General features: G+C 39.7%; 1 protein-coding gene across 2 annotated transcripts in view; it reads right to left on the bottom strand.

Annotated features, from left to right (window-relative positions):
* The window catches only part of CLNK (cytokine dependent hematopoietic cell linker), a 239,013-nt gene that overhangs the window by 154,587 nt on the left and 58,680 nt on the right, over window positions 1-25,746 (bottom strand). For both annotated transcript variants that reach the window (XM_030917832.1, XM_010357596.1), the window contains exon 2: window positions 20,385-20,437. In XM_030917832.1, the coding sequence (XP_030773692.1) occupies window positions 20,385-20,437 (53 nt within the window). The remainder of the gene's footprint in view (window positions 1-20,384; window positions 20,438-25,746) is intronic.

The following is a 25,746-nucleotide window of genomic DNA, read 5'->3' as shown; positions in this document are numbered from 1 at the left end:
CTCCCACAGACTTTCATATCCTCAGGGTAAGAGCTGAGTCTTACTTCATTAACCCCTACTAAGTGAGTTAAGTCTCTATGTGATATACAGAAATCATAGCTCATCATAGGCTGGCCCTGAAGTTACCACCAAAAACTTGTTATGTATCAAGAGATAATTCATTTCTCAACCATTTCCCTCTGTGATTATCTAGTGAAAAGTGGGGACTTGGTGCCTGCCACCACAGAGTCTCAGGCTTGCATGAGGTGCTTGGACATTTTCAGTTTCTGTCTCCTATCTTGCTACTTTTTATGAGGCATCTGAGCTGGTGGATTTTGAAGTCTTTGAAGATTGGGAAATAGTTATACATGTGTCTCCTTTGGATTTTGAGTTTTGCCAGCAGAATCTGTTCATTTTCTTTTGTTTGTTGTAATTAATTCCAGTGACAAACAAGAAGGGAATTTAAGACACAGCTTTTTGGAGTTGGAAGAACACTTTATTTTATGGACATATGATTTAACTCTAACTTGTAGAAAAAGAAGTCATATTAAATCCACCTAGGATACAGATATGAGATTCTTATTAGCAGTTCAGGGAGGGAAGTACTCTATATTAAGTAACCACTATGTCCTAGGTGAGGCCTTTCCTATATATCCAAGTAATTCCAAGAGGTAGCCATTATAATCACTATTTTACAGAGGGAAAACAAACTGTAAAAAAAATGTTTCACTTGTTCATTCAGTTGACCCATGCAAGACACTATTGTAGGTGATGGCTATGCAAGACTGATAAACATAGATATGTTATGCCCTAAGTCCCATAGATGCTCCTTCTCTTACCCTCAAAAAGTTGCCATAGATTCTGAACTGAAACCTGGATTTCCAGATTCTAGGTCAGTGCTTATTCCACCACATTTAATTGTGTCAAATCCACTGATTTCACTGTGACTCATCTCTGGACACAAACAGACCCTGAAGATTCACCTTCTACATAGGCTGCAAACCAGAAAAAAAATGGAATCATTTCTCATATTTCACTTGTATCCTGGTGTTATAGGACAGACTCCCTATCTCGTTACTGATATTCTTAGCTAAATATCTCACTGTACAAAATACCACATAATGAGATACCTCATATTTATGGTCCTTTTGAAGTGATTATGACCTTTCTCATGTACTATCTCAAGTGGCATCAGGGGATCAGTCTTGTGAGACATACATTATCATCTCTTTTATGTAACAGATGAGGAAACTGACCAGTTTATCTGAGTCTCAAGTGCCATTATATGCTGGAGCTGTTATTGTCTTAGGACTCCAAGTTCAAAGAACTACAAATTAATTGGCACGCAATGCCACACATTTCTTATGTGCTTTACATACATTATATCATGTAACTCTCATCTAGCAGAGAAAAGATTGCAACTGTGGTTTGGTTGATTTCAAGACTTAATCTCTTCTCACATAATCTCTTGTCACAGCAGCCAGAGTCATCTGTCTTCATGATCAAACGTACTGCCATTTCAAGCATGGGCATATGAAAGATGGTGGAGAAAACTGGTAGAAGTTTTCTTTTTCTTTTTCCAATATTTCTTTTTTACTTTTTCCAATAAAGAAATCCAAGGCTTACAGAGTAAAGGTTTTACCTGGGTTCACAGAGCTTATGAGTAGTGGAGAGAAAATGAGGCCTCTGCCTTTCTGGTTCTGAGTCAATGGTTTCCCCTTTGTTCCATTCTTCTAGACATTCATGTCCAAAGCTTGAAAGAGCACAGAAGCTCAGTACTAACAAAATTCTTCTCAAAGGTATCTCGATCATCTCATGAATCTTATCTACTTCACATTTCCCTGACAATGAGAGGGTCAGTGCTCATTCCCCTCTTTCATCTCTTAAACCAGGGAGATCTGGTTTTTGTATCTTAATATATAGAGTAGCCCTTGAATCCTTTATCTCTGAAGATTAAATCTAATGAGATAATGTATTTGAACAGGAATAGCACAAAGTTTGGCATGCAGTAGAGCTTAATTCATGTTCATTGAATATGCCTTTGTAAAACGTTAGTGAATCACATTAAGCAAAGAACAGACGTGTTACTTTTCTTTACGTAAAAATAAGAGCACCGATGATGGAATGAAAAACATAAAATCCTCTTTCCTTCTATTTTTAACTATAATTTTATTAAAATAAAAAATTGAATTCCACAGGGAGGATATTGTTTATTTCTTGTAGCATAATAAACAGATATCATGATTAACCTTCAATAGAAAAGTTTTTTTTTAAGTAACTAATTTTCAATTAATAGATGCCAAAAGTAGGGACTATTCAGAGACAGCCCAAAATCTAAATGAAGGTGGATAAAGATGGGAACCTAGAAAGAGAAGCAAAGAACTGAAATCTGCTTTCTCCTTAGTTGCTTTGCCAACACAGAGGAAAATGGCCTTTGATTATCATGGCCTGGTAGAACATGGGAGACTTGACACAAAGCTCACACATTCTACGCTGTGGAATAATCTAGCAGGAGAGTGAAGAAAAGGAGTCTTATAGGAGACCCACCTGTGTGTAAAACTGGCCTCTAAAGAGCTGCTCTCTCAGGGTAAGGGTGAACTAGAGATAAATCTACCTCTGTACTCTCAAATATCGATACTTAAGGGACAAAATTTCCTCCTGAGAATTAACAAATATGCGTGGGATTTCAGCCTAGACTGTCTAGAAACCTTCAATCTGAGTAATGTAAGGAAGGCCTGTTTTAACAGTTCCTTTAGGTACCTGACAAAACAAATACAAATTTTCTCTGGGGGAGCACACTTTCAACCCAGGCCTCAAAGAATTCCCATGGATTAATTTGCAAGAAATATAAGCATGCAGACAAAGTAAAAAAATTCTTCAGATAACAGCAGCAAAGTGAGAGCTAGAAGAAACCACAGACAACAGGGTGAGCTGTTCAGTCTAGACGTTAAAACTAGTGGACAAATGTTATATGTCATATATCCATTAGTGAACACATGAACAAAGTGTACATATTATGTTTAAAGAAAAGGAACTTTCATGTAAAAAATAAAAATGAGACATAAAAATGAACAAGTAAATTTGTGAAAAGATTGTATTATAGGTTTAATACAGTTTAGACACAAATAAAGATACTTAACTAATTAACTGATATGTAAATCCTTAAAATACATCATTCAGAATTCAGGCTAGAGTGAAGAAATAGAAACTCTGAATGAAAGGTTGGGAGATGAAGGCTAAAATGTGAAGGTCTAGTATACATCTAATCAAAGTTTCAGAGAAAGATGGGAAAGAATGAGGGAAAAATATTCAAAGAGATAATGACAGAGTATTGAGAAATGATGAAAAACAACAAAATAGAAAATCAGGATATCCAATGTATCCAAAGCAGGTTAAATAAGAAAAAATTCACATCTATCCATATTATAGTAAAACTACAGAAAACCATAAAACATAGAGAAGGTTTTAAAAGCATCCAGAGAGAAAATAAATATTACCTTCCAAAGCATTTATTTTTCATTAATACCTACTGTTTGCAAAAGGGCATAAGAAATAAGTTTATGAGTCTGAGAGAAAACAACTGCCAATCTGAAATTATATGTCTAATAACTACTAATGAAGTTATCATTTTAAGAAAATAGTTTTTTAGCATTAAAAATTATTTTCTTACTATAGGCTTTCATTTAAAAAAAATTCCAAATTTTGTTCTTCATACTGAAAAATATGATCCTCAGTGGAAAGTGTGAGATATGAAATTTGTAATCTATGCATCTGACAAAGGGCTAACATCCAGAATCTACAAAGAACTTAAACGAATTTACAAGAAAAAAACCAAACAACTCCATCAAAAAGTGGGTGAAGGATATGAACAGACACTTCTTGAAAGAAGACATTTATGCGACCAACAAACATATGAAAAAAACCTCATCATCACTGGTCATTAGGAGAAATGCAAATCAAAACCACAATGAGATACCATCTCACACCGGTTAGAATGGCGATCACTAAAATGTCAGGAAAGAACAGATGCTGGAGAGGATGTGGAGAAATAGGAATGCTTTTAAACCGTTGGTGGGAGTGTAAATTAGTTCAACTATTGTGGAAGACAGTGTGGTGATTCCTCAGGGTTCTACAACCAGAAATACCATTTGACCCAGCAATCCCATGACTAGGTATATACCCAAAGGATTATAAATCATTCTACTATAAAGACACCTGCACACGTATGTTTACTGCAGCACTGTTCACAATAGCAAAGACTTGGAACCAACCCAAATGCCCATCAATGATAGATGGGATAAAGAAAATGTGGCACATATACACCATGGAATACTATGCAGCCATAAAAAAGATGAGTTCATGTCCTTTGCAGGGACACGGATAAAGCTGGAAATGAACATTCACAGCATACTAACACAGGAACAGAAAACCTAACTCCACGTGTTCTCACTTGTCAGTGGTAATGGAACAGTGGGAACACACGGACAGAGGGAGGGGAACATCACACACTGGGGCCTGAATTTATGATTTCCTTTGCCAGTTTATTTAGAATAAAGTTGCATGTGCTCTAAAAAAAAATAATAATAATAATAAAATATGACCAAAGACAAACAGTATGCTAAATATTTGGGTAAATATTTAAAAGTATTGACTGTTTGAAACATTAATAATGAAAACCTTAAAAAAATTAATGAATAACATAGATTTAAAATTCATGACAGCAGGAGCGTATAAATTGTGAGTGATCAGAATTCAAGTGTTGAAAGTTCCATTATTACTATACAAGATAGTAAATATATTGTTTAGCTATAGATGTTGATAATTTACTTGTGTATTAAAATATCTAGGGAAATCACAAAAATAGCAATAGAATATATAATAAACATATGACAAACAAACTGATAGAAGTAAAATGGAGTTAGAAAAACACACATACACATATGCACACAAACAACAGGAGATCAAAAAAAAGAAACAAAATGAGGGGTCAAATAGAAAGCAAAAAATAACGTTTGGAGATAAATGTCAGTAATTTTAGTAACTATAAATGGAGAAAATTATCTAGTTAAAAGACATTTGAGCCCAGGCGCAGTGGCTCATCCCTGTAATCCCAGCTCTTTGGTAGGCTGAGGTGGGTGGATCACCTGAGGTCAGGAGTTTGAGACCAGCCTGGCCAACATGATAAAACCCTGTCTCTACTAAAAATACAAATATTAGCCTGGCATGGTGGTGACTACCTGTTATCCCAGCTACTCAAGAGGCTGAGGCAAGAGAATCACTTGAACCCAGGAAGTGGAGTTTGCAGTGAGGGGAGATCGCACCACTCTACTCCAGCCTGGGTCACAGAGCAAGACTCTGTCTAAAAAAAAAAAAAAAAGGAAAAAAAAAAAAAAGACATTTGTTAAAATACTAAAAGAAGCTGGCTTGGTTATTATATTACTAACAGATAAAATAAGCTCTTCAGGGAAAAACATTTTTCCCAAGCAGGTCACTACATTGCAACATAAAATTAGTTCACCAGGAGGAAATAATAGGTTGAAAATCCTGTTTCAATAATACATGTATTTGCAAATAACTGTCAGGAAAAAGACAAGTTCACAATTACTTTAAATGTTTTTAACACCTTGTCTTTTAATAATTTACAAAATTCTTGTTGATATTTCTAAAACACTGCATGCACTTATGGTGGTATCTACCTTCTTTTCATGCACACATGGAATATGGGAAAAAAATGCCCCATATATCATTCTACTATAAAGATACATGCACACGTATGTTTATTGCAGCACTATTCACAATAGCAAAGACTTGGAACCAACCCAAATACCCATCAACGATAGACTGGATAAAGAAAATATGGCACATATACACCATGGAATACTATGCAGCCATAAAAAAGGATGAGTTCATGTCCTTTGCAGGGATAAGGATGCCACAGGAAACCATCATTCACAGCAAACTATCACAAGAACAGAAAATCAAACACCACATGTTCTCACTCGTAAGTGGGAGTTGAACAATGAGAACATGTGGACACAGGAAGGGGAACATCACACACTGGGGCTTGTCAGGAGGTAGGGGGGTAGGGGAGTGATAGCATTGGGAGAAATACCTAATGTAGATGATAGGTTGATGGGTGCAGCAAACCACCATGGCACATGTATAACTAGGTAACAAACCTGCACATTCTGTACATGTACTACAGTACTTAAAGTATGATAAAAAGAACATAAAATAAATTCTCAGAAAAACTTACAAAATAATAGCTTATAGACTATTTTTCTACAACCACCATATGATTAAGTTAGAAATCAGTGACAAGGTAGTAAAAAACTCCAGAATTTATTTATAGATCGGCAAATTACAATTCAAAGCATAAATAATAATGGGAATTTAATATTTAAAATGAACAGTAATATAGAAATATATAACCGAAATACTTATAGTAGAACAGGAAGGCTAAAATTTAATTAATGAAGCACCTAATTTGGCAATCAGTGAAATAACAAACTCATATTGCCAAGAACACAGACAGAAGGAAATCATAAAAAGAAGTTACTCATATCGAAAATGAAATGAAAACACAGAGGACTACTGAAATGTATTAACCTTTGGCAAGCTGAATCAGGAACAAAAGAGGAGACACCAACAGACCAAGTAAGAACTGATAAAGGGAATGTCACTATAGGCACAACAGAATTTAAAATGGTAACAGAATATTAGTGAACAAACACACATGTAGAAAAATATCTAGCAACAAAAATTACTCATGAAGGAATAGTAAAACTGAATATCTTTCTATAACCATCAACAATATTTAACCAATAGCTGAAAACCTTCCCTCAAGGATGCCAATCCAAGACCGGTTTGCTGATACAGGTCCAGTGTAGTCCCCATTACATAGTCTCTTGTCCAGAATAGAAAACTGGACAATAGAAACTGCACCTCATTTGATGAGGCCAGCACAAATGTGATGCTAACCAGCAAGGAGAGTGAAAGAAAAAATTACAGGCCATTCTCATTAATACTCGTTAATGAAACACTGCACCGATGTGTTAACAAATAACATGTCATGACCAAGTTGAATTTATCTCAGAAAATCAAGTTTAGTTTAACATTAGCAAACCCATTAATATAAATCATTACATTAACAAAAGCAGAAGGAAAAAAAGTCATTTAATAAATAAAGAAAATATTGATTAAATATATTGATAAATATATACTGATTATATATGTATATATGAAGTCTCTCAGCAACCTAGAGTCTTTAACCTGATATTCAAAGCCTACCTAAATCTGAAAACAAGCCTTGTACTTTGTGGTGAAACATTAGAGCATTTCTCTTAAGATTTAGAATGCAGGTGCCTGCTATCACCACTTTAATCTAGCCTAACCAGTGTAGTCAGGCAAGAAAAAAAAATGTAAAGGAAATGGAGAGGAAGAAATAAAATTTAATTATTTATGGATGATATAATTATCTATATAACAAAAATGAAAGAATAAACAGATGATTCGAATTGATAAAACTTTTAGGAAGCCTGCTGTCTGCATCACATCAAAAATATATACTAGCAACAGACATGAAAATATGAAACGTTGGTATCTTACCATTTACAATATCATTAAAATAAGTAAAATGTCTAAAAAAGATTTCTCAAAATATGTTAAGGTCTAGTCTTTTGGAAATAAAATTATGAAACATTGTGGAATTACGTTGAAGAAGTTCTCTCTGTCTCTTGGTCTCTCTGGAGATATATAACATGTTCATGAACTAGAGAACTCAATGTCATAAAGCTGTCATTTATCTTCTAAGTCATCTGTAGACTTCAAAGTAATTCTAGCCCAAAACCCCCAAAGAGAGAGAGAGAGAGAGAGCGAGAGCGAGAGCGAGAGCGAGAGCGATTGTGTGTGTGTGTGTGTGTGTGTGTGTGTGTATCCTATACTTACATGAAAGAGCAGACATTTAAGAGCCAATCTCCTGCTGAAGTGCTAGCTGGAGAATATAAATTCCAAGACATCATGAGCTACAATAAAGTTATACTAATTAGGACATGTGCATTGACATCGGGTAGATACATTAATCATGGCAAAGAAAACCTAGAAAAGATCCACTTGTATAATAAAACTTGGTTTATGACAGCTGGCATTGCAGATGAGTGGAGGAGGGATAGTTTTTTTTTTTTTTTTTTTTTTTTTTTTTGAGATGGAGTCTCGCTCTGCCGCCCAGGCTGGAGTGCAGTGGCCGGATCTCAGCTCACTGAAAGCTCCGCCTCCCGGGTTCACGCCATTCTCCTGCCTCAGCCTCAGAGCAGCTGGGACCACAGGCGCCCGCCACCACCACGCCCGGCTAATTTTTTGTATCTTTAGTAGAGACGGGGTTTCACCGTGTTAGCCAGGATGGTCTCAGTCTCCTGACCTTGTGATCTGCCCGTCTCGGACTCCCAAAGTGCTGGGATTACAGGCCTGAGCCACTGCGTCCGGCCGATAGCATTTTTAATATACAGTGCCGTGTAAATTGTTTATCCATGCAAAAAGGAAGGAAGGAAGGAGGGAGGGAGGGGAAGGAAGGGGAAGGGGAAGGAAGGAAGGAATCCCCAAATCCCTCCACACCGTACACAAATTAATCAGCTACAGGCTGATTAAAGATTTAAAAGTGAAAGGCAGATTTTATGATGTTTGGAATTCAACGTAGGAAGCTATGATCTCATGTTATGTTTCTTTAAACAATACACAAAATGAATGAATCATAAGGAAAAGTTCGCTATGACTCATTGACCTGAAATTGTGGTCACCGAAAGGAAATATCAAAAGAGAATAACAACTCAAGTCACAAACTGAGAAAAGTGTACAGAATAAATAAATAATGCATACAAATCAATATGAAAATGACAAATGCCTGACCCCCCCCCCCCAAAAAAAATATATATATTTTGCCTGGCAAAAGATTTGACAAGCACTGTGTGCAGACGAGAAAAGCTTAATGGCTAATAAATATCTGATAGGATGCTTAGCTACACCGTAGTCAACAAAATACAGATTAAAAGCTACACTATAGTCAAAAAACACAGATGAAAACCACCCACTAGTTTGGTAAAAATTAAAACTGCCAGTATGGAAGGACTGGCATGACTTTGTCCAAAGTCATGAAGAAACTGGGTCACTTAGGTACACTTGTGGGTAGAAAGCATAAAATGACCTGGCTGCTTTAGTAATTGTGACCTAAGTAAAATCAAAGGTGTACATACTCTGAGCCCCAGAAATTTCACTCCTAGGAATATACCTTCTGTACGGACACTCCTGAATCTATGCTTTAGTACACGTAAACTGGACTGTTCTTAACAGCACTGGTATAAGCAATATTTAGGAAACAACTCAAGTGTCTATTGACTGGAGAGTGTATAAATAAATGATATTATATGCACATAAAATATTATATGTCCATGAAATGGAAAGAAATATGGCTATCCACAATCGCATGGATTATCTTTGGAATGTACATTGGGGCAGTCATAAAACAGACTATAGAACAATCAGAACTAAGATTTAAATAGCTCACATTACGTTCCAGACACTGTTTTAAATGTCTTATACAAATTAGCTCATTTAATTCTCACAAGAATACTACAAAGTACACACCATTATTATTTTAATTTTGCAGATGAGAAAACAGGTACAATGAGGCTTCTTAACGTTCTCAAGATCTCATAGCTTATAACCGGTAGAACCAGTTGTCAAAACTAGGCAGTCTGGGTGCAAGATAAAATCTGTAACATGATTCTTTTGGCAGGAATCTCAAAAACCAGCAAAACCAAAGTATTTGTAATGATATAAACTAAAGGTAAAAGTAAGTGGATGATTAACCCACACTTCAGGATAGTTTTTGCTTGTTGGGGGTGTGGAGTTGTGAATGTGAAAGGAGGAATGAAAACATCAAAATTAATGGTAATTTATAAAAACTGAGAATGCATACACATATCTAATACATTTTATTGTTCTTTATACTGTATGCATATTTTATAACTATTCCTTTGTATTTAATCAATATTTAAAGCAATTGAAAAAATTAAAAGAGAAAATGAAACCTTGACAAAGATGGTAGAGAAACACTTCATGTTTCTTCATCATAAAACTCCTCGCATCTTTGCAGATAGAGTTCTTAGAAAAATCTACAGAAGATGAACTGGATGTAGAATTTTCGTTATTCACAGAATTTTTGTTCAAACAAACAACAATGGGAACAAATGGCAGCACAAATGCCTCTAATTGCAGCCTACCCAAAAGGAGGCATTTCAGGGCAGCAGAATCCAGCCCGCCAACACAGGATTTTAAAAATTGTCAGCCACATTCAGGCCTTTATTCTCCTTCTGATTTTGCACTGCAGCTTCTTCTTTTCTCTGCCAGCCGAGAGATATGAAAAATCAAATTCTACCATCTATCCTAAGTAGTCGAATTATCTCTCCAATTACTTAGAATCAGCTTTTGAGCAACATAAGTCAAATTATCAGTCTTAATGTTACTCTTTACATTAAATCTGGGTGGAAGTTCTCCAGCTGCTGTAATTACTTGAGAAAATCTATCCCCACTGTCTTCTCCATTTGCTGCTTCGCAACATCCCATTGTTCCTCAAGGTCAGCTCACATCACTGCCTCTGTGAGGATGTCTCCTCTAATGCCACCACACCCCTTCCCAATATTTGCTCCAAGTAGAATAACCACTCACTCCTCTGTGTCCTCTTAGCACTTTACACACACTCAGAACAGAGAACGTCGTATTAGCATCCTGCTCACCCACTATCACTCGCTGATGTATTATTATTCTCACTTACAATGAATGTTCTTCATGATGGAATATCAAGTCATATGAATCTTTAAATTGTACCCTGAATATCTAACAGCAAAGGCCCTTGCATGAAGCAATGATTGTGATGATGATATAACCAGCCGACAATATCCGTTACAGTCATCTCTTGTTGCCTAACACACCACTCCAAAACAGTAGCTTAAAATGACGATTTGTTTTTCTCTCTCCTGGTTCTCAGCTGGGTGGTTTCCTCTAGGGGTCTCTGGTGCTGCTTCATTTGGATGGTGATTTCAGGACTGAACTGAGCTGAATGCCCAGACTGGATCCTTGGTTTTCAAGGCAGGTGCCTAGTGCCCCCAGCCTCCCTATCTCTCCACAGGGTGTCTCCCCAGGGCTTCTGCACAAGGCTTGGGTGTCTTCACAGTAGTGCGGTCATAGCATATGACTTTGGTGGAAGGTGGCTTCTAAAGGCAGGAAGCCGAGCTGGCCAGACAGTTAAAGACTATGCACACAGCTGACACAGTGTCCCTTCTGTCACACTCTGTTGGTCAAAACTGCTGTAGGGCTATGCAAGTTAAGGGAGGTGGAGAAACAGATTCACCCTTGAATGGGAAGTGTCAGGATACACTGCAGAAAAGCATGTGGCGTGGGATACATTGTTGTAGCCATCTTTGGAAAGTATTAGGTTGGTGCAAAAGTAATCACAGTTTTTGCTATTAAAAGTTACTGCCAATTTGGGAGGTGAGGCGGGTGGATTACCTGAGGTCAGGAGTTTGAGACCAGCCCGGCCAACATAATGAAACCCTGTCTCTACAAAAAATACAAAAAATGAGCTGGGCATGATGGTAGGCACCTGTAATCCCAGCTGCTTGAGAGGCTGAGGCAGGAGACTTGCTTAAACCCGGGAGGTGAAGGTTGCAATGAGCTGAGATCATGCTACTGCATTCCAGCCTGGGCAACAAGAGTGAAACTCCATCTCAACAACAACAACAACAACAACAAAAAAAAAAAAAAAAAAAAAAAAAGAAACACAAGAAAACAGTAATTGCTAAAAGTGTGATTACTTTTGCACCAACCTGATTCAACTGGCTACAGCGCCTGTGGCATGCTCCCTGTGTGCCAGACACGGTGCAACACATATTGTATACATTAAGTCACTTAACTTTCTCAACAACCCTTTGAGACAGTTACTATTACTATTTCATTTAATAAAGAAAATGAGACTCAGGGAGGCTAAGTTCCTAAAACATCACAGCTCCATCGGCACATGGCCAACCAATATTTCTGTCGGATTATTGCAGAGCTATACTTCTATTGAAGTATTTGTTCTCCTCACCAGGGGAGACAGATAAATATTTGACTTTATCATCTCCTTTCACGGATTGCCTCAACAGAATCCTTTCTAACCTCTCTCAGAAAAATTCCTCCCCACCCCCATAAAAAAATATAGAGAAGAATGGAAGTCAAGAATGAAGAACCACGCTGGAGGCAACTGATATCTGGTTTATGATAAGTACTCCTTTCCTCTTATTTGCGACCTGATCTCTCTTTACCAGGAATTCTGAAATTTTACGCATCTAGATCTCCAGGAATTCCCTTTTTATTTTTCCTTTCCAATGGATACATTTTCTAGGACTTCCTTATATTGGCCCCAAATCATATTAATTAAAAACTGTTGGCAATCATTTTACAGTTTTACTGTCAGGTGTACTTGAACTTAACAAAATTTTCCTGAAGTCAAGTTTTCTCCCTTCTTATGTCTCATCTGTGGGGGAATGTTGGACCAAGGTAAGTTATAGACACGCAAATGACCAGTGGTTTGGACTTCATGGCTAAAATAGCAACCATAAACGCTGGACCTTGTTACCAATTTCTCTGTATGTTTTTATAATCAATACTATTCTGTTATAAACTGTCATCACGGATCAGGTTCTCCAAACACTGGCTTAGCTCACCATATTTCCTAGGATGATTGTTTTTCCTTATTTCCATGTAATAAAACACAGCCTCTTAATATATGGGCATGATTATGTTAATTGAATTTGTCAAATTAGTTCATGAGTTGTCTTGTTTTCCTGCAGTGGAAGAACATAAAATATGGGATGCCTAAGGTATTGAAAGATTGCATAGCTATAAAATGACTCTAATAACATTGGGAAATATTATACATATGATACATCAAGCTAAAAACAAAGTAGAATGGATAATTGTGTTGGAAAGCCTAAAAGGAAATATGCAATACTGTTTACCATTTTTCAATGGTTCAATTAGAAATGGTAGTTTCTCTTTATGCATATATTTTGTATCTTAAATGTTCTACAAAGGATATACGTTACTTATATGATAACAAACTCATGCATTAAATACCTCAGAACCTTTATTGTTCTTTGTGACATTTTCAAAGACTGTAATGATGAAAACTCTAATCTTGTGGACAGTCAGCAGGAGACTTTGTTCACCTGGAATTTTCCCAAGCGGTGATAAGCTAGTTAAGTCAACTAGTTCTATCAGCAACTGGTAATCTTGCCAGTAAGAGAGAGAGAAGACTGTCTTAACATCCTCTATTCCCTCATCACCGACCATCTTTATTGAGTCTCAAAGCTAACCACACCTGCTGCTCCTGCAAGAGTATCACTGGCCATGTCTGCAACCTCTGGTAAACTCTCTCTCTGGATCTCAGCTATGTTCCCTCACAGCTTGCAGCTTTTTAATTACCAGCCAACCACGAAGCTGAATCCTACCTATGTGACTTTGATAGCATCAGAGGACAGACCCAGTTGGCCCGAGAGTTGGTTCATAATTACTTCTGGGTAACTAGGAGGGCAGCCATACTGACTACACAGCTGGGTGTAGGACTCTGATCTCAGGGTGCCAAAGTTGCTGGTTCTCATTTTCTCTAGATTCACTGGGATTTACACTTATTTATTCCTGCAAATCAAAATGAAGGTGCCCCTGGAGGTCGAAAGCAGGGGTTGTTCACACGTGTCATGAAGGAAAATAATGATCTGGAGTTTACATGGAGTTTTATCATTCATATACACAGAGAAATATCATCTATTGGGCAGCTCCTGTGTGCCAGACATCGAGCCCTCTCAAGAGGAGCTGACATACATCCCCACCTAGGAATTGAATATATTTTATTGTGCAAGGTTTCAAAGAGAAAATATGCCTCTAATGGGCAAAATAGTCATTCACTCAGGTGATGTATCCGTGATGGGAAATACACAAGCATGATGTTCTTAATCACTATGTCTTATGACGTAAGATCATGGATTTTGGAGTCAGAAATATGTCGGTTTTACTCCTGAAACTGAAGTTCGGACAGTTGTTCTTATGTGGCAATATGGAAAGCTGTTTAAGTGCTGAGCACTCAGAAAGTATGACACAGATCCTCATGGAGAATGACTAGCACAGTGCCCGGCGTGTCAGGGAGGGTAAACAATTTTTGTACCCTTTTTGCTCTTTTGTTCTTATAACTAGACACTGCATTCAAGTGAGAAAAGTATTGCAGGCAAATATCACTGTTTTTGCTTAGTAAAATGTAAAATGTCAATGATTAAGATTGACTTGAAGGTGGCTTTGTTGATGTCAATACAAAGAGGAATTTTCTTGCCGTTTCCTAAGTCATAGGCTCAGAAGGTAATCAGCTCTTCATCGAGAAGAGTGTTTGAGAAGATTCTCATTCTGTCTCACAAAGCTATTGCTAAGGAAATTATAACCATGTGTGGAAGGTGGAATTCAATGCCTCTATGACTCTCTCCATCTCTAAATATCTATTTTATTGTTTTGTTTACCATCAAAACTTTTTCCAAAACAAGCAAATAGGAAATACATATTCCCTATGCAAGAAAAGGAGTGCTAGGTTATTACTAGATAATTTGAACTCATGTTCCTACATAATATTAGATTATTAGGGTAGAGTTACATAATGTGTGCAGCATACACATTGTTGTCTGCTGGGGAGCATCACAACACCGTCTGCTCTAATACTCCTAGAGTATATGGCGTTAAGTTTAATCTTGGTGATAAAACTGCCTCATAAAACTCTATAGGTAGCAACTTAAATGTCCAACACCAAGGGCAAGATAAAATAAACTGCCAAATAAAATACAGGTTTGCCATGCTTGATCTAAATCCCTTGGGGCCAGGAATTCAGAATATTGTGGATTTTAGAAAAGTAACACAGTGCACGTGCTGTACACTATGTAATATTCCCAGTAAAGACTGGAACAACCTCTGGTTATTAAACACGCTAATATTTCCGTAGTGAAACATGCGATAGTCGGATTAATTGGGATAAATGAAGAACATACATTACCTCGTTGAACATCAGGTTTTGCTGTCAAATTGGCTACAAAAACCTTTCAGTATTTCAAAGCCTTTTGACTTTGAAATTGTGGAGAAGGGGTGGTAAACCTTATTTAAGTCATAGCTTCAAAACACCATGATTTTAAAGAAAATTTAATTGTGTAGGGCAATGCTCAGAAAAGGAAACATGGTTGTTAAATGAATGACTTAAAACAATGAGTTTTAAAAGTAGATTTTCTAAAATTTTAAGATATTACACATAGATATAGAAAAATAAACTAAGACAACTGTAGCAAGTTAGTGCTGGGTGCTAGGATAATTGATAATTTTCATTTTCTTCTCTGTACTTTTGTATGTTTTCTGAAATTTCCATCAATACTGGGGCTAATTTCAGCAATGAACAAAACAAGCTTAATAATTGTTTAAGCTTTATTTCAAAGTGGACACTCTGCAGACCCTTGCTCTCTGATCTATCCCCAATCTGGGATGTGCAAGAGTGACTTTCACCGAAATTCCCGAAAGAGCCTGGGTGGCCAGTGCAGGGCACTGGCTTACTGGAAAGAGCCCAGAAGCAATCACTCAGGTGACTTTGTCTCTTCCAAAGCACTCAGAACCACAGCGTCAAGGTTCTTATCAGTCCTGTCCAGAATGATGAAGAGGTACTGGAAACCAAACCCCAAGATGCCCTTATCTAGCCCCAGTGGTGTAATGGGGCCGCTGGTGGGTCTGTGTGCTCTTCTCTAATAGCACCAAGGAATGAGGCTTTCTGCAGTTTAATGGATTGCTGGGGAAGCTGCAAGTTTTGTTGCAGGGAAAGTCGATGAAAAATAACCTGCTAATTTCGGAAGCAATTTAGAATCATGACATCAGGATCCCTTCTTAGTACTTGTGGAGTTTTCCCATCACTGTCTATGTAACACTGAAAGAGTTCTCTTTACATATGGCAAATGCTCTTTGAGGGTAGGGGCTAGATCTTATTCATCTTTATAAATAAGGTGTGTGAAATATATACTCAATAAATAAATGCTTTTGACTGAACTGATACAATCAAATACAAATATGTGTGCATATGCTTGTATTGTGTGTCTGCATACATATACATACATATATACCCACAGGTTCACATGTGCATGCACGTGTACATATATAATATATATTTCTATATCATCCATTCATCTATACTTATTAATTTATTCATTATAAAAGTGCTTAATGAGAGATACTTCTATGATTTAAATGTTTGTGAAACCCTTAAATTCATATGTTGAAAGCTAATCACCAAGGTAATAGTATTAAAAGGTGGGGCCTTTGGGGGGTGATTAGGCTAAGAGGGCAAAACTCCCATGAAATGAGATTAGCACCGTTATAAAAGAGTCTCACACACGTTTCTTGCCTTTACTATGTGAAGACACAGCAAGCTGACATCTATGAACCAGGAAGCACTCTCACCAGACACTAAATGTGCTAGCCCCATGTTCTTGGATTTCCCAGCTCCCAGAACTGTGAGAAATAAATTTTTGTTGTTTCTGAGTTACCCAGTCTGAACTATTTTGTTGTAGCAGCCTGAGAAGACTAAGACAGATGGTAAGGAATTAGTTGTCGTTACAAAGTCTGCTTAGGATTCCTGGTTATAGAATTGTAAGAAATTCCAGATTATAGAATTGTGAGACATTATTCCACAAAAGTGGCTGTAGATTACACTTATTGAGCATTAACAAAAAAAAAAAGAAAAGAAAAAAAAGACTGATGTCCAACTATTCTGGTTTCTTTGCTTTGGGGAAGGACACTGAAATTGCCTTTGTTTAAAGCCTCCCTGATGATTCTAACACTCCTTCAGGTTTAAAATCTACTACCTTGAATTGACTGGGTTAATAATTTTGACAGAGGAAGTGAGTACTACCCCACAAGGCTCAGCAAAAGAAAAACCTCTGTGTGCGTGGTGATGGGGGGCACACATTTCCAAACTACACTCACACCCAACCTGACATGTGGCTGCCTTCTCTGAATCATGCTTTGGCGACTACTGTAGATAAGTTCTCAAGTGTGCCGGGAAGGATACGGTGTTGGGAACTCCTGTTCTAGTTCAGCACTTCTCAGGCTTTAATGTGTCCAGGAATCAACGGAGGACCTTGTAAAAGTATGGATTCCGGGCTGGGCTGTAGCAGCTGGGACTCTGCATTTCTAGCAAGCTCCCTGGTAATGCTGACACTGCTGCTATGCAGCCTGTACTTAGATCAACAGCATCTCCCAGCTCAGGACACCCTGGACAGGAAACCTGAAGGTGGAGAATAAAATGTGGAGTGTCCTAGGGCATCTTACCTTTCATTTGTGTGGTGCCAGTGTATGCATTTCTCTTTAAAGTGTAATAGCACTGGTTGGGGGGGGTTCTAATTTTAATATTTCCTTTTCATTTTGGGACAGGCCAGCAGTAATCCCATATGGATTAACTGGTTTGAGGGTGCACAAGAGGAAGGAGTGAAGAAGAGACTGGGACTAGGGGAGGAAAAGGATGCTCTGAGCGTTGGGAAAGAAGAAGAGTTATTCTTCACGGCAGGCTCCTCATGTTGAGGTGTCAGATAGTCAAGTGCGTAAGCTCCACGTGGACGCATCCTAATGGAAGGAAGCTAATGTTTGTGAAGCGGCGACGGTTTGGCTGTCCTCTGGTCTACGCATTGCCAGCTTCAAATCTAAGGTGACTGTAAAGCTGCAACCACACAGCTTCCCTTTGGAAAGCTTGGTAAGAAGCCATCTTCAACAGAGACAAACTCCCTGGCTGAAAAACAAAGCCGCTGAAAGTCCTCATAAAAGGGGAAAACCTCTCTTGCAGAAGAGGCCTTTGGCATAGGGTGAAATCATTAAAAGACATAGGGCCAGGTGCGGTGGCTCACGCCTGTAATCCCATCACTGTAGGAGGCCGAGGCGGGTGGATCATGAGGTCAGGAGATTGAGCCCATCCTGGCTAACATGGTGAAACCCTGTTTCTACTAAAAATACAAAAATTAGCCAGGCATAATGGTAGGTACCTGTAATTCCAGTTACTCGGGAGACTGAGGTAGGAGAATCACTTGAACCAGGGAGTCGGAGGTTGCAGTGAGCTTAGATTGTGCCACTGCACTCCAGCCTGGTGACAGAGCAAGACTCTGTCTCAAAAAAAAAAAAAAAAAGGCATAGAAGCAGAGACTGAAGGGGTGGAAATCTCAGCTACAAAGCCAAGCAGACGCTCATAGCAAACATTGCCAGACATTTCAGAACCATCCCACATTGCTCCTGAAGAGCAGAGTGAGTGTGAAGATAAAGCCTGCTGCCGTGGACTGAATGGTGGCCCTACAACACACCCACATCTGCATCCCCATCGCTTGTGAATGTGACCCTGTTTGGGAAAAGCATCTTTGCAGATGTAGTTAAGGATCTTGATAAGAAATCATTCTGACTATCCAGGTGACCCCTAAATCCAATGACAAATATCTTCACATCAGACAGCCAGAGGGAGGTTTGAGGTGAGAAGAAGAATAGAAAATATGGCCAGAGAGGAGAAGGTCACGTGAAATGGAGGCAGAGAGGGGAGTGATGCAGCCACGGGCAAGGAAAGTCAGGAGCCTCTGAGGTGAATGAGACCAGGAAGGATTCTTCCCTTGAGCCTTTGGAGGAAGAAAGGCCCTGATGACTCCTTAATTTTGAATTTCTGGCTCCCAGAACTGTCAGTAACTAGATTCCCAGTGTTTTAAGCCGTGCAGGTGGTGGTAATTTGTTAGACAGCCCAGGACACTAATACACCTGCTGTGCTGTTTATGCCATCAGCACAAACCTCCAATTCGTCTATCCTACAGTGAAACTGCCGTTTGCCACGTTTATCCCCAATGCTAATTAGGGTCTGAGAGTTCATCCCCTTTGTGGTGCAACCACAGGTTAACCCGGTCACCTGGATTGACATTAGCCCTGACTCCCTTACTGGTGCCTTCTCCATTTCCCATAGCCGAGGGAATAAAGGAAGGAGCACTGAACTGGGAGTCAGACAGACTTGAATTCCAGCTCCACCTTCATCTCAGTGCTCTGAGCCATCTCAGACAAGTCATTTAGATGAAGAAGTTAATCTTCCAGGAAGCTAGTAATACCTACCACTCAGTCCTGCTTCAAGGATCCAGGAGTAAAAGGAGGTCACAACTCCTGGCAAGAAGGGATGCTTGATGAGCTGAATTCACACTCGGGTGAGGAGCCCATCTCTGGACTATGTGCCAGGGAGCTCCTGCTGTGCTTTGCATGGCAAGAGGAAGAGCAGAAGCTCCAGCCTTCCCATCCCATGGGCTTGGCTGTGAGTCAGGTCACTCCACCTGGACACCTGTGGACATCCATGGGTAGCTGAGATTATCGGGGCTGTCACAGCATCTGCTGCTCTCTCTGTCTCTTGGACCAGAGCTCTCCAGCCAGTGCCCACCTGCGAGGTACAGCCATTGCTGTCACCTAGCCTCCCTCTAGGATCAGGACATCCACCCAGAAACCAGGCAGTCCTCCTCCCTGAGTCAATTCTGCTTTTCAGAGGGTTGAGGAACTTCTTGCATATCCAGAGGATAAGGGTATCATCATTCTCCAGTATCATACAGATGTAAAATGACAGGGCAAGGGATTTAAAGTAGGTCTGGTCTGCCTGACCTTGAAACTCCTGCTCTTTCTAATACAATCACTGCTTTTCACACCAATGAGGAATAAGAAAACTACCTTTCTGACTGGCAAAATAAAGCAAATAAATAGATAAGGAGATTACTTTTAAAACTGGTCCACCAAACTTTGCCAATTTCAAGGTTTTTCTTTCACTGTAAATATTTCTTAACGTTTGAGTCCTGCTGGTTTTTTTTTCTTTTTTTTTTATCAGGCACAAATTTCGGTGTCTCAGACTGACCACACCACTTACTCTGGGTGTCCACAAAGAGAAAGTTGGACTCTAGGCTTTCTCCTGTGGGAAAAAGCGCACAAACCACTGTCCTTTTACTTATTCCTTCACACCCATGGGTGGAAACTGACTGGGTGCCCTTCGAGCATCATGGTGCTGGGATATCTTGTCCCTGCCCCACCACACACCCATGCTGGGTGAGAGCAAGTGCTCCATCCATGAGAAAGTCCTGCTACTTGAAAGAGGAGTTTTCTGAACACCAAAGTGCACAGTCCCAGCCATGGCCTCTCAGGAAATCCCCTTTCCACGGGTGGCCACATTGGCATCATTTCTTAGTTCATCTTCCAGAAAACGCCTCCTGTCCCCACTACGAAAAGGGAATTGGGACTCACAGTGATCCCGTGGTACTTACTGCCTGTTCATCATTCTTGGCACCCGGCAGATAAGAGGGATCTTCAATTCAGCCTGTGGAAACAAAAGCAAACTCGTTACTGGAACTTCCACATCATGTTTTAATTCTGGGGAACAAGCCACTGTTGCTTCTTGTTAAAATCAGATACAGGTGCTGGTTTAGAGGAAATGGGAGAAAGAGAATCAATCCAGGTCAAGAATTGGCTTATTTCTGGAACGCAGTGGGGGAGGGGATTTCTTTCTCTGACAGGCTGTCCTCTTTCTGTCAGCATTCATCCCATCTGCCCCCGGGAGCTGAGCAAACATAAACTGAGCCTGATTTTCCCTGGCGTGCAATTGTGTGCTCCCCCTGGGCACCGAGGGCGCATCAGCCAGGCTCGGCTGGCTCTGCTCCGAGCCAGAGTGTGCAGAAGGGGTGCTTTTCGTTTCCAAGTGTGGCTTTACCATAAAATATTTATTGAAAGTTACAGTTCAATATCACTTTGCGAGAATGCAGCATTTTATTTGAGCCTTGTATTCACCCACCTAGGAAAGATTATTAATGTTATTTACCATATAAATTAGCAGCAGAGACCCTGGGAGTATTCAGTAAGGGCTTCGTATCAATGACCTCATGTAATCTACTCAAAGGCCCTGGGAGGTGTAAAGGATATCAGCTGAGGTTCCAGCAAGAAACAGATGGCACTCTCAAATTGGGTAATTTGAGAACAGCTTAATAAAGAGGCCATTTAAAAGGTGTTGGCAGGGTAGAAGGAATCCACAGAAGACAGTGAAGTATCTGGGGGTGGTAATAAAAGGGGGCTGTCACATGCCTGGGCTTGGAGGGGTTTGGGGACCAGGTAGGCACTGGGACACAGAGACAGGGCTCTCTTTCTGGGTTGCGGGAAGAGGAGCTGTGGCTTTCCTCCTGCAGGGAGGGAGCTGTGGTAGGTGGAATGAAAATCCCCATCTCACGCTGCTTCTGCCCTGGATCTCCTGATGCCATTTCCCATTGGCCAAACTCAACAGGAAGCCAAGAGCGAGGAGCTATTAATATGGTTTAATATCCATCAGCTTCCCTGGGCTCCCAAATGAGGGGAGTAGGGTAGAAAGTGGGTTTCACAGTTAGTGAATGAGACCCAGGAAGAATTAATTATGTGACTAAGAATACCCAGCTGCAATAAGAGCCAAGGTCCTGAGACCCAGAAATTTCCATTTCCTAACCTGTCAGCCTATGGCACCCCACTGAGCCTTAGGCATTTTTAGTATATTCTGCCATCCACCTATCCATTCATTCATTCATCCATCTGGGAAACTACCATTTACTGAAAATTTACTTTGTGCAAATATTGTGCCCAGTGAGACACAGTCCCTGCCCTTCAGCCACTTTTAAAACTAAGTATAGTACAGTTTCCGCATCCCTTCATGACATCCTCCTGTTATTAAAATGTTTTGCAAAAAACAGTTAATTGTAAAACAAAACATAACAAATCCTAACTCTATCTTGGAGAGCCAGCCGGAGTAATCTTCATAGAGGAGACAATATCTGAGCTTTGTCTTGCCAGGTAAGTCTAGGTCTTTTGGGCTCAAAATTAAGGAAGGTGATCCAAGCAAATGGAGCTTCATGTGCAAAGGTGTGAAGATGTTACAATGCATATCGTGCCAGAGTGACGTTGCACATTTTGGTGAAACTAAAAGGGTCGGTAGCTGGGATGCTGGTAGTACATGAAAAATAATGAGGGAAGGTCCCTTGAATTGAGATGATCAAGGATCATGCACACTAAGGGATGGGATTTGAAATTAAACTGTGTGATCTTCAACCTTTACTGGCAACCCATACTAAAGAACTTCAACTAAGCTCTGTGACCTCTGATACCCTGTGTATTTTCCTCTGCCCTCACCCCCTTGCCTCATCTCCTCGTCTTATGTTGTAGGTCAATATTGACAGCAGGGAAAGGGGAGGCAGCTGTTAGCCTTTCATTCACTGATGGCCCACTATGGCAGTGTGTAGAGTGCCTAGCCTCATTTGGAAGTCATTTTCATCATGGCGGTGGCAAAGAGGACTTGAACTTTCATCAGTGTCATGCAAAGAATGCACATCAAATACTGGAAGGGTCCTGGACCGGAAGTTGAGAGACCTCTGTTCAGTTCCAGTGCTGTCATTAACTAGCTGTGTGGCCTTGAAGGAATATTTGGTCCCTCCTAGTTTATAAATAGTAGTATCAATATATTTCTTTTACATCACGTCTTAAGTGTGAAATAAACTGAGGCATATGAAAATGTCTTACAAACGATGAAATGTTATGAAATACGGATATGCAATTACTTGTATAACAAAGCAGAGTTTGCAAGGTGCTTTAGCATGTCATGTTATATTTGGGTATGTGGGGATATTGTTGCCAATTTTTGAATATTAATACTTACAGAGATTAAATTACTTGATTACAGTCATAGGACAAATCCATCCCCCATCCCTTAAAAGTATCTACCTCTTAATGATAGCTGCTTATACAGCTACTTCATTCTTCTGAATGCATTAAGTAGCATTGAAATGGGAGAAAATAAACCAATCTTTATGGACGGCTCCCTGTGTGCCTGGATCTTGGCCAGTTCTTGTGTACAGAGTAAGGGGACCACAGATGCAGGACAGTTCCCTGCAAGGCTTATTGCCTCAAATCAGAGGTCTGGCAAGGTGGCCAGGGAAGCTGCTTTCCAGCCCCACCCTGCCATGCACCGTGCAGCTTTGAGTAAGGCATTGGAGCTTTCTGGGCTTTCGTTTCTTCACCTGAAAAATGAGCAGCTTAGGCCAAATAGGTCTTTTTCAGCTCAGAGAAATGGAAATAGTGTCATTAAAAAAATTACAATCCATCAATATTTGGTGACAAAAATGGCTTTGAAAGTTAAGAGTATGTCATTACATTTCTTATAGTTTATTGTCTTCTCCAATAGAGCTCTGTGCAGAGCCAAATTGCAGGGGATTCTGCCAAATTGTAACACATGGGATAGCAGGGATGGAAACGGGAGGGAACAGGCAGGAATCCTTAATTTTTGCGTTATATGTATATTATTTGATCAGTAATATCAGTGCTTATTAGACTTGTATTTTAAAATTTGAATAAAAGTTAAAAATATTCTAGTAGTAGCTTTTGAGAGATGCACTTTATTGTATAAGAAGAGTTTAAAAATATTATAGAGAGAGCCCAAATTCTTCTGACATTTTAAAAAGCAGAATTTGAGGCCAGATGCAGTGGCTCACGCTTGTAATCCCAGCACTTTGGGAGGCTGAGGACAGTAGATCACCTGAGGCCAGGAGTTTGAGGCCACCCTGGCCAACATGGTGAAACCCGTCTCTACTAAAAATACAAAAACCGAGCCGGGTGTGATGGTGGGTGCCTATAATCCCAGCTACTCGGGAGACAGAGGCAGGAGAATTGCTTGAGCCAGGGAGGCGGAGGCTGCAGTGAGCCAAGATTGCACCACTGCACTCCAACCTGGGCAACAAGGGTGAAACTCCATCTCAAAAAAAAAAAAAAAAAAAGCAGAATTTGAGGTTTTAGCGACCCTCACCAGAGACCGAGTTGGCCACAAAGTATCATCAGCAAGACGAAAGGGATGGCATTCTACAGGGTAAACAGCTGTGCTCTACTCAGAATGGCTGACGTATTGAAAGCACCACACTCTGACCTGATCTTAGCCATTGTGTAAAGGATGTGGTGAGTCAGTCAGAAAGAGTCTTATGTCCACTGGCTTTTTGAAGGTAATATATTGTAGAGAGTACAAGCCCCTTCCTTTCCTCATGTGTGCGTTTTGAAGGACAAGGGAGTGAATACAGATCACTTGTTATATATCCTCCATCTCCCGACCTCAGTAACCTCACAGGGTCTGTATTATGACCCTCATTTCATACCAAATCAAACATGTTTTAGTTATAAAGGAAATAGTGTATACCGTGGTCCATTTCCAAGACAAAGTGCCTTGAATCAGCTTAGGTCAGCAAACTACAGAAGAAACAGCTTCCCCCCACCTTACTTGCCCTCACCCGAACTAAAGAAGTTTAGTCTAAGATAAAGGTTTACTAGTATGCAAAATAGCTTGCTCTGTCTGTTCTTATTAGCCTACCCAGCTACTTAGGTCATAAGCCAAATACTTAAAGAGCAGCTGAACTAACTAAGATTGCAATGCATTGTGGGCTGTGACAAAATGCAGCAAGACAACCCTAAAAAAGCCACCTAAAGCGCCTGCCTAACAATCAATAGGCAACGTCAGGGAAGATTGTGACCCCATAGCACTCAGCCTGTGAGGAACTGGGGGAGGGACCTGCACATTATGGGATAAATGGTTTGTTGAAACTGTTCTGGGTGTGAGTGCATGCCAGACACTGGATCTTGTAAGACCACCATTAAAAGTCTCACTTTTGCTGTTCTCCGGATCTCTGAGTCCATTCTTTGGGTTTGGACAGGTGAGTTTGTTTCTCGCAGTTATGCTTTGGGACAACTGTTTAACCATTCTGAGCCTCCGTGTGCTTATCCGTAAAATGGGGGTAACACAACAGCTACCTTTAGGGCTCTTATGAGGATTACATGAAAAAATACCATATCTAAGACATGGGGGAAATAGTGATTAATATGAGTCTGAACTTGAATAGTAATTAAATGCCTTACATCACTTTAAGTGCCTTAAAGTGGCACTGGATTTAGTTAGAAATGAAAGATGCTTAGGTAAGCATCTTGAGGTAAGTATCTGCTAACAACCACTGATGTAATCATAGAATCTCGTACCTGCTTATGCTTTGGAATTACCTGGAAACCTTAAAAAATATAACGTCCCAGAAAGTTTTATTCAGTTGTTCTAGGGAAAAGCCCAGGTATGGACATTGTCTAAATGTCCCAGGTATTTTAACAGGCAGGGAGGCAGAAGGGAGGCAGAAAGGAGGGTCATTCTATTCCCGTCTCCATCTGGCCAGCACCACTCACTGGCAGCTTGTCACTGAACACACCGATTTTTCTCATTCTTACGGAAAGCACCAAATAATCACATGTTCATTCTCCTTGCTGTTCCAGAGGCATCTTAAACAGACATTTAGGAACTGGCACTGCTTGTAAATAATCCTCTATATACTTAGAGTTATTTCTGAGTCAATTTTTAGTGGAATGTTTAACAAAAACCTACCACATCCAAAGATTTTAACAATTTGATCATGGAAAAGGTTTCTAATCATGTCAAGCATCCATTTCCCTCTCAGGTCTTATTTATAGGCAGTGAAGAAGTAAAGTCCAGGCTCTTGCAATTGTACAGGGTAGAGTTTACTACCATATCTGCAACCATTTATGAGGTTTTACTATGTGCCAGTCCCATTCCAGATCCTAGGAATTAGAGAGCATAGA

This window comes from Rhinopithecus roxellana, chromosome 2 (assembly GCF_007565055.1).
Source record: "Rhinopithecus roxellana isolate Shanxi Qingling chromosome 2, ASM756505v1, whole genome shotgun sequence".
Classification (NCBI taxonomy): domain Eukaryota; kingdom Metazoa; phylum Chordata; class Mammalia; order Primates; family Cercopithecidae; genus Rhinopithecus; species Rhinopithecus roxellana.
The sequence above is the reverse complement of the archived record's forward strand: the minus strand, read 5'-3'. Positions and strand labels throughout refer to the sequence as shown.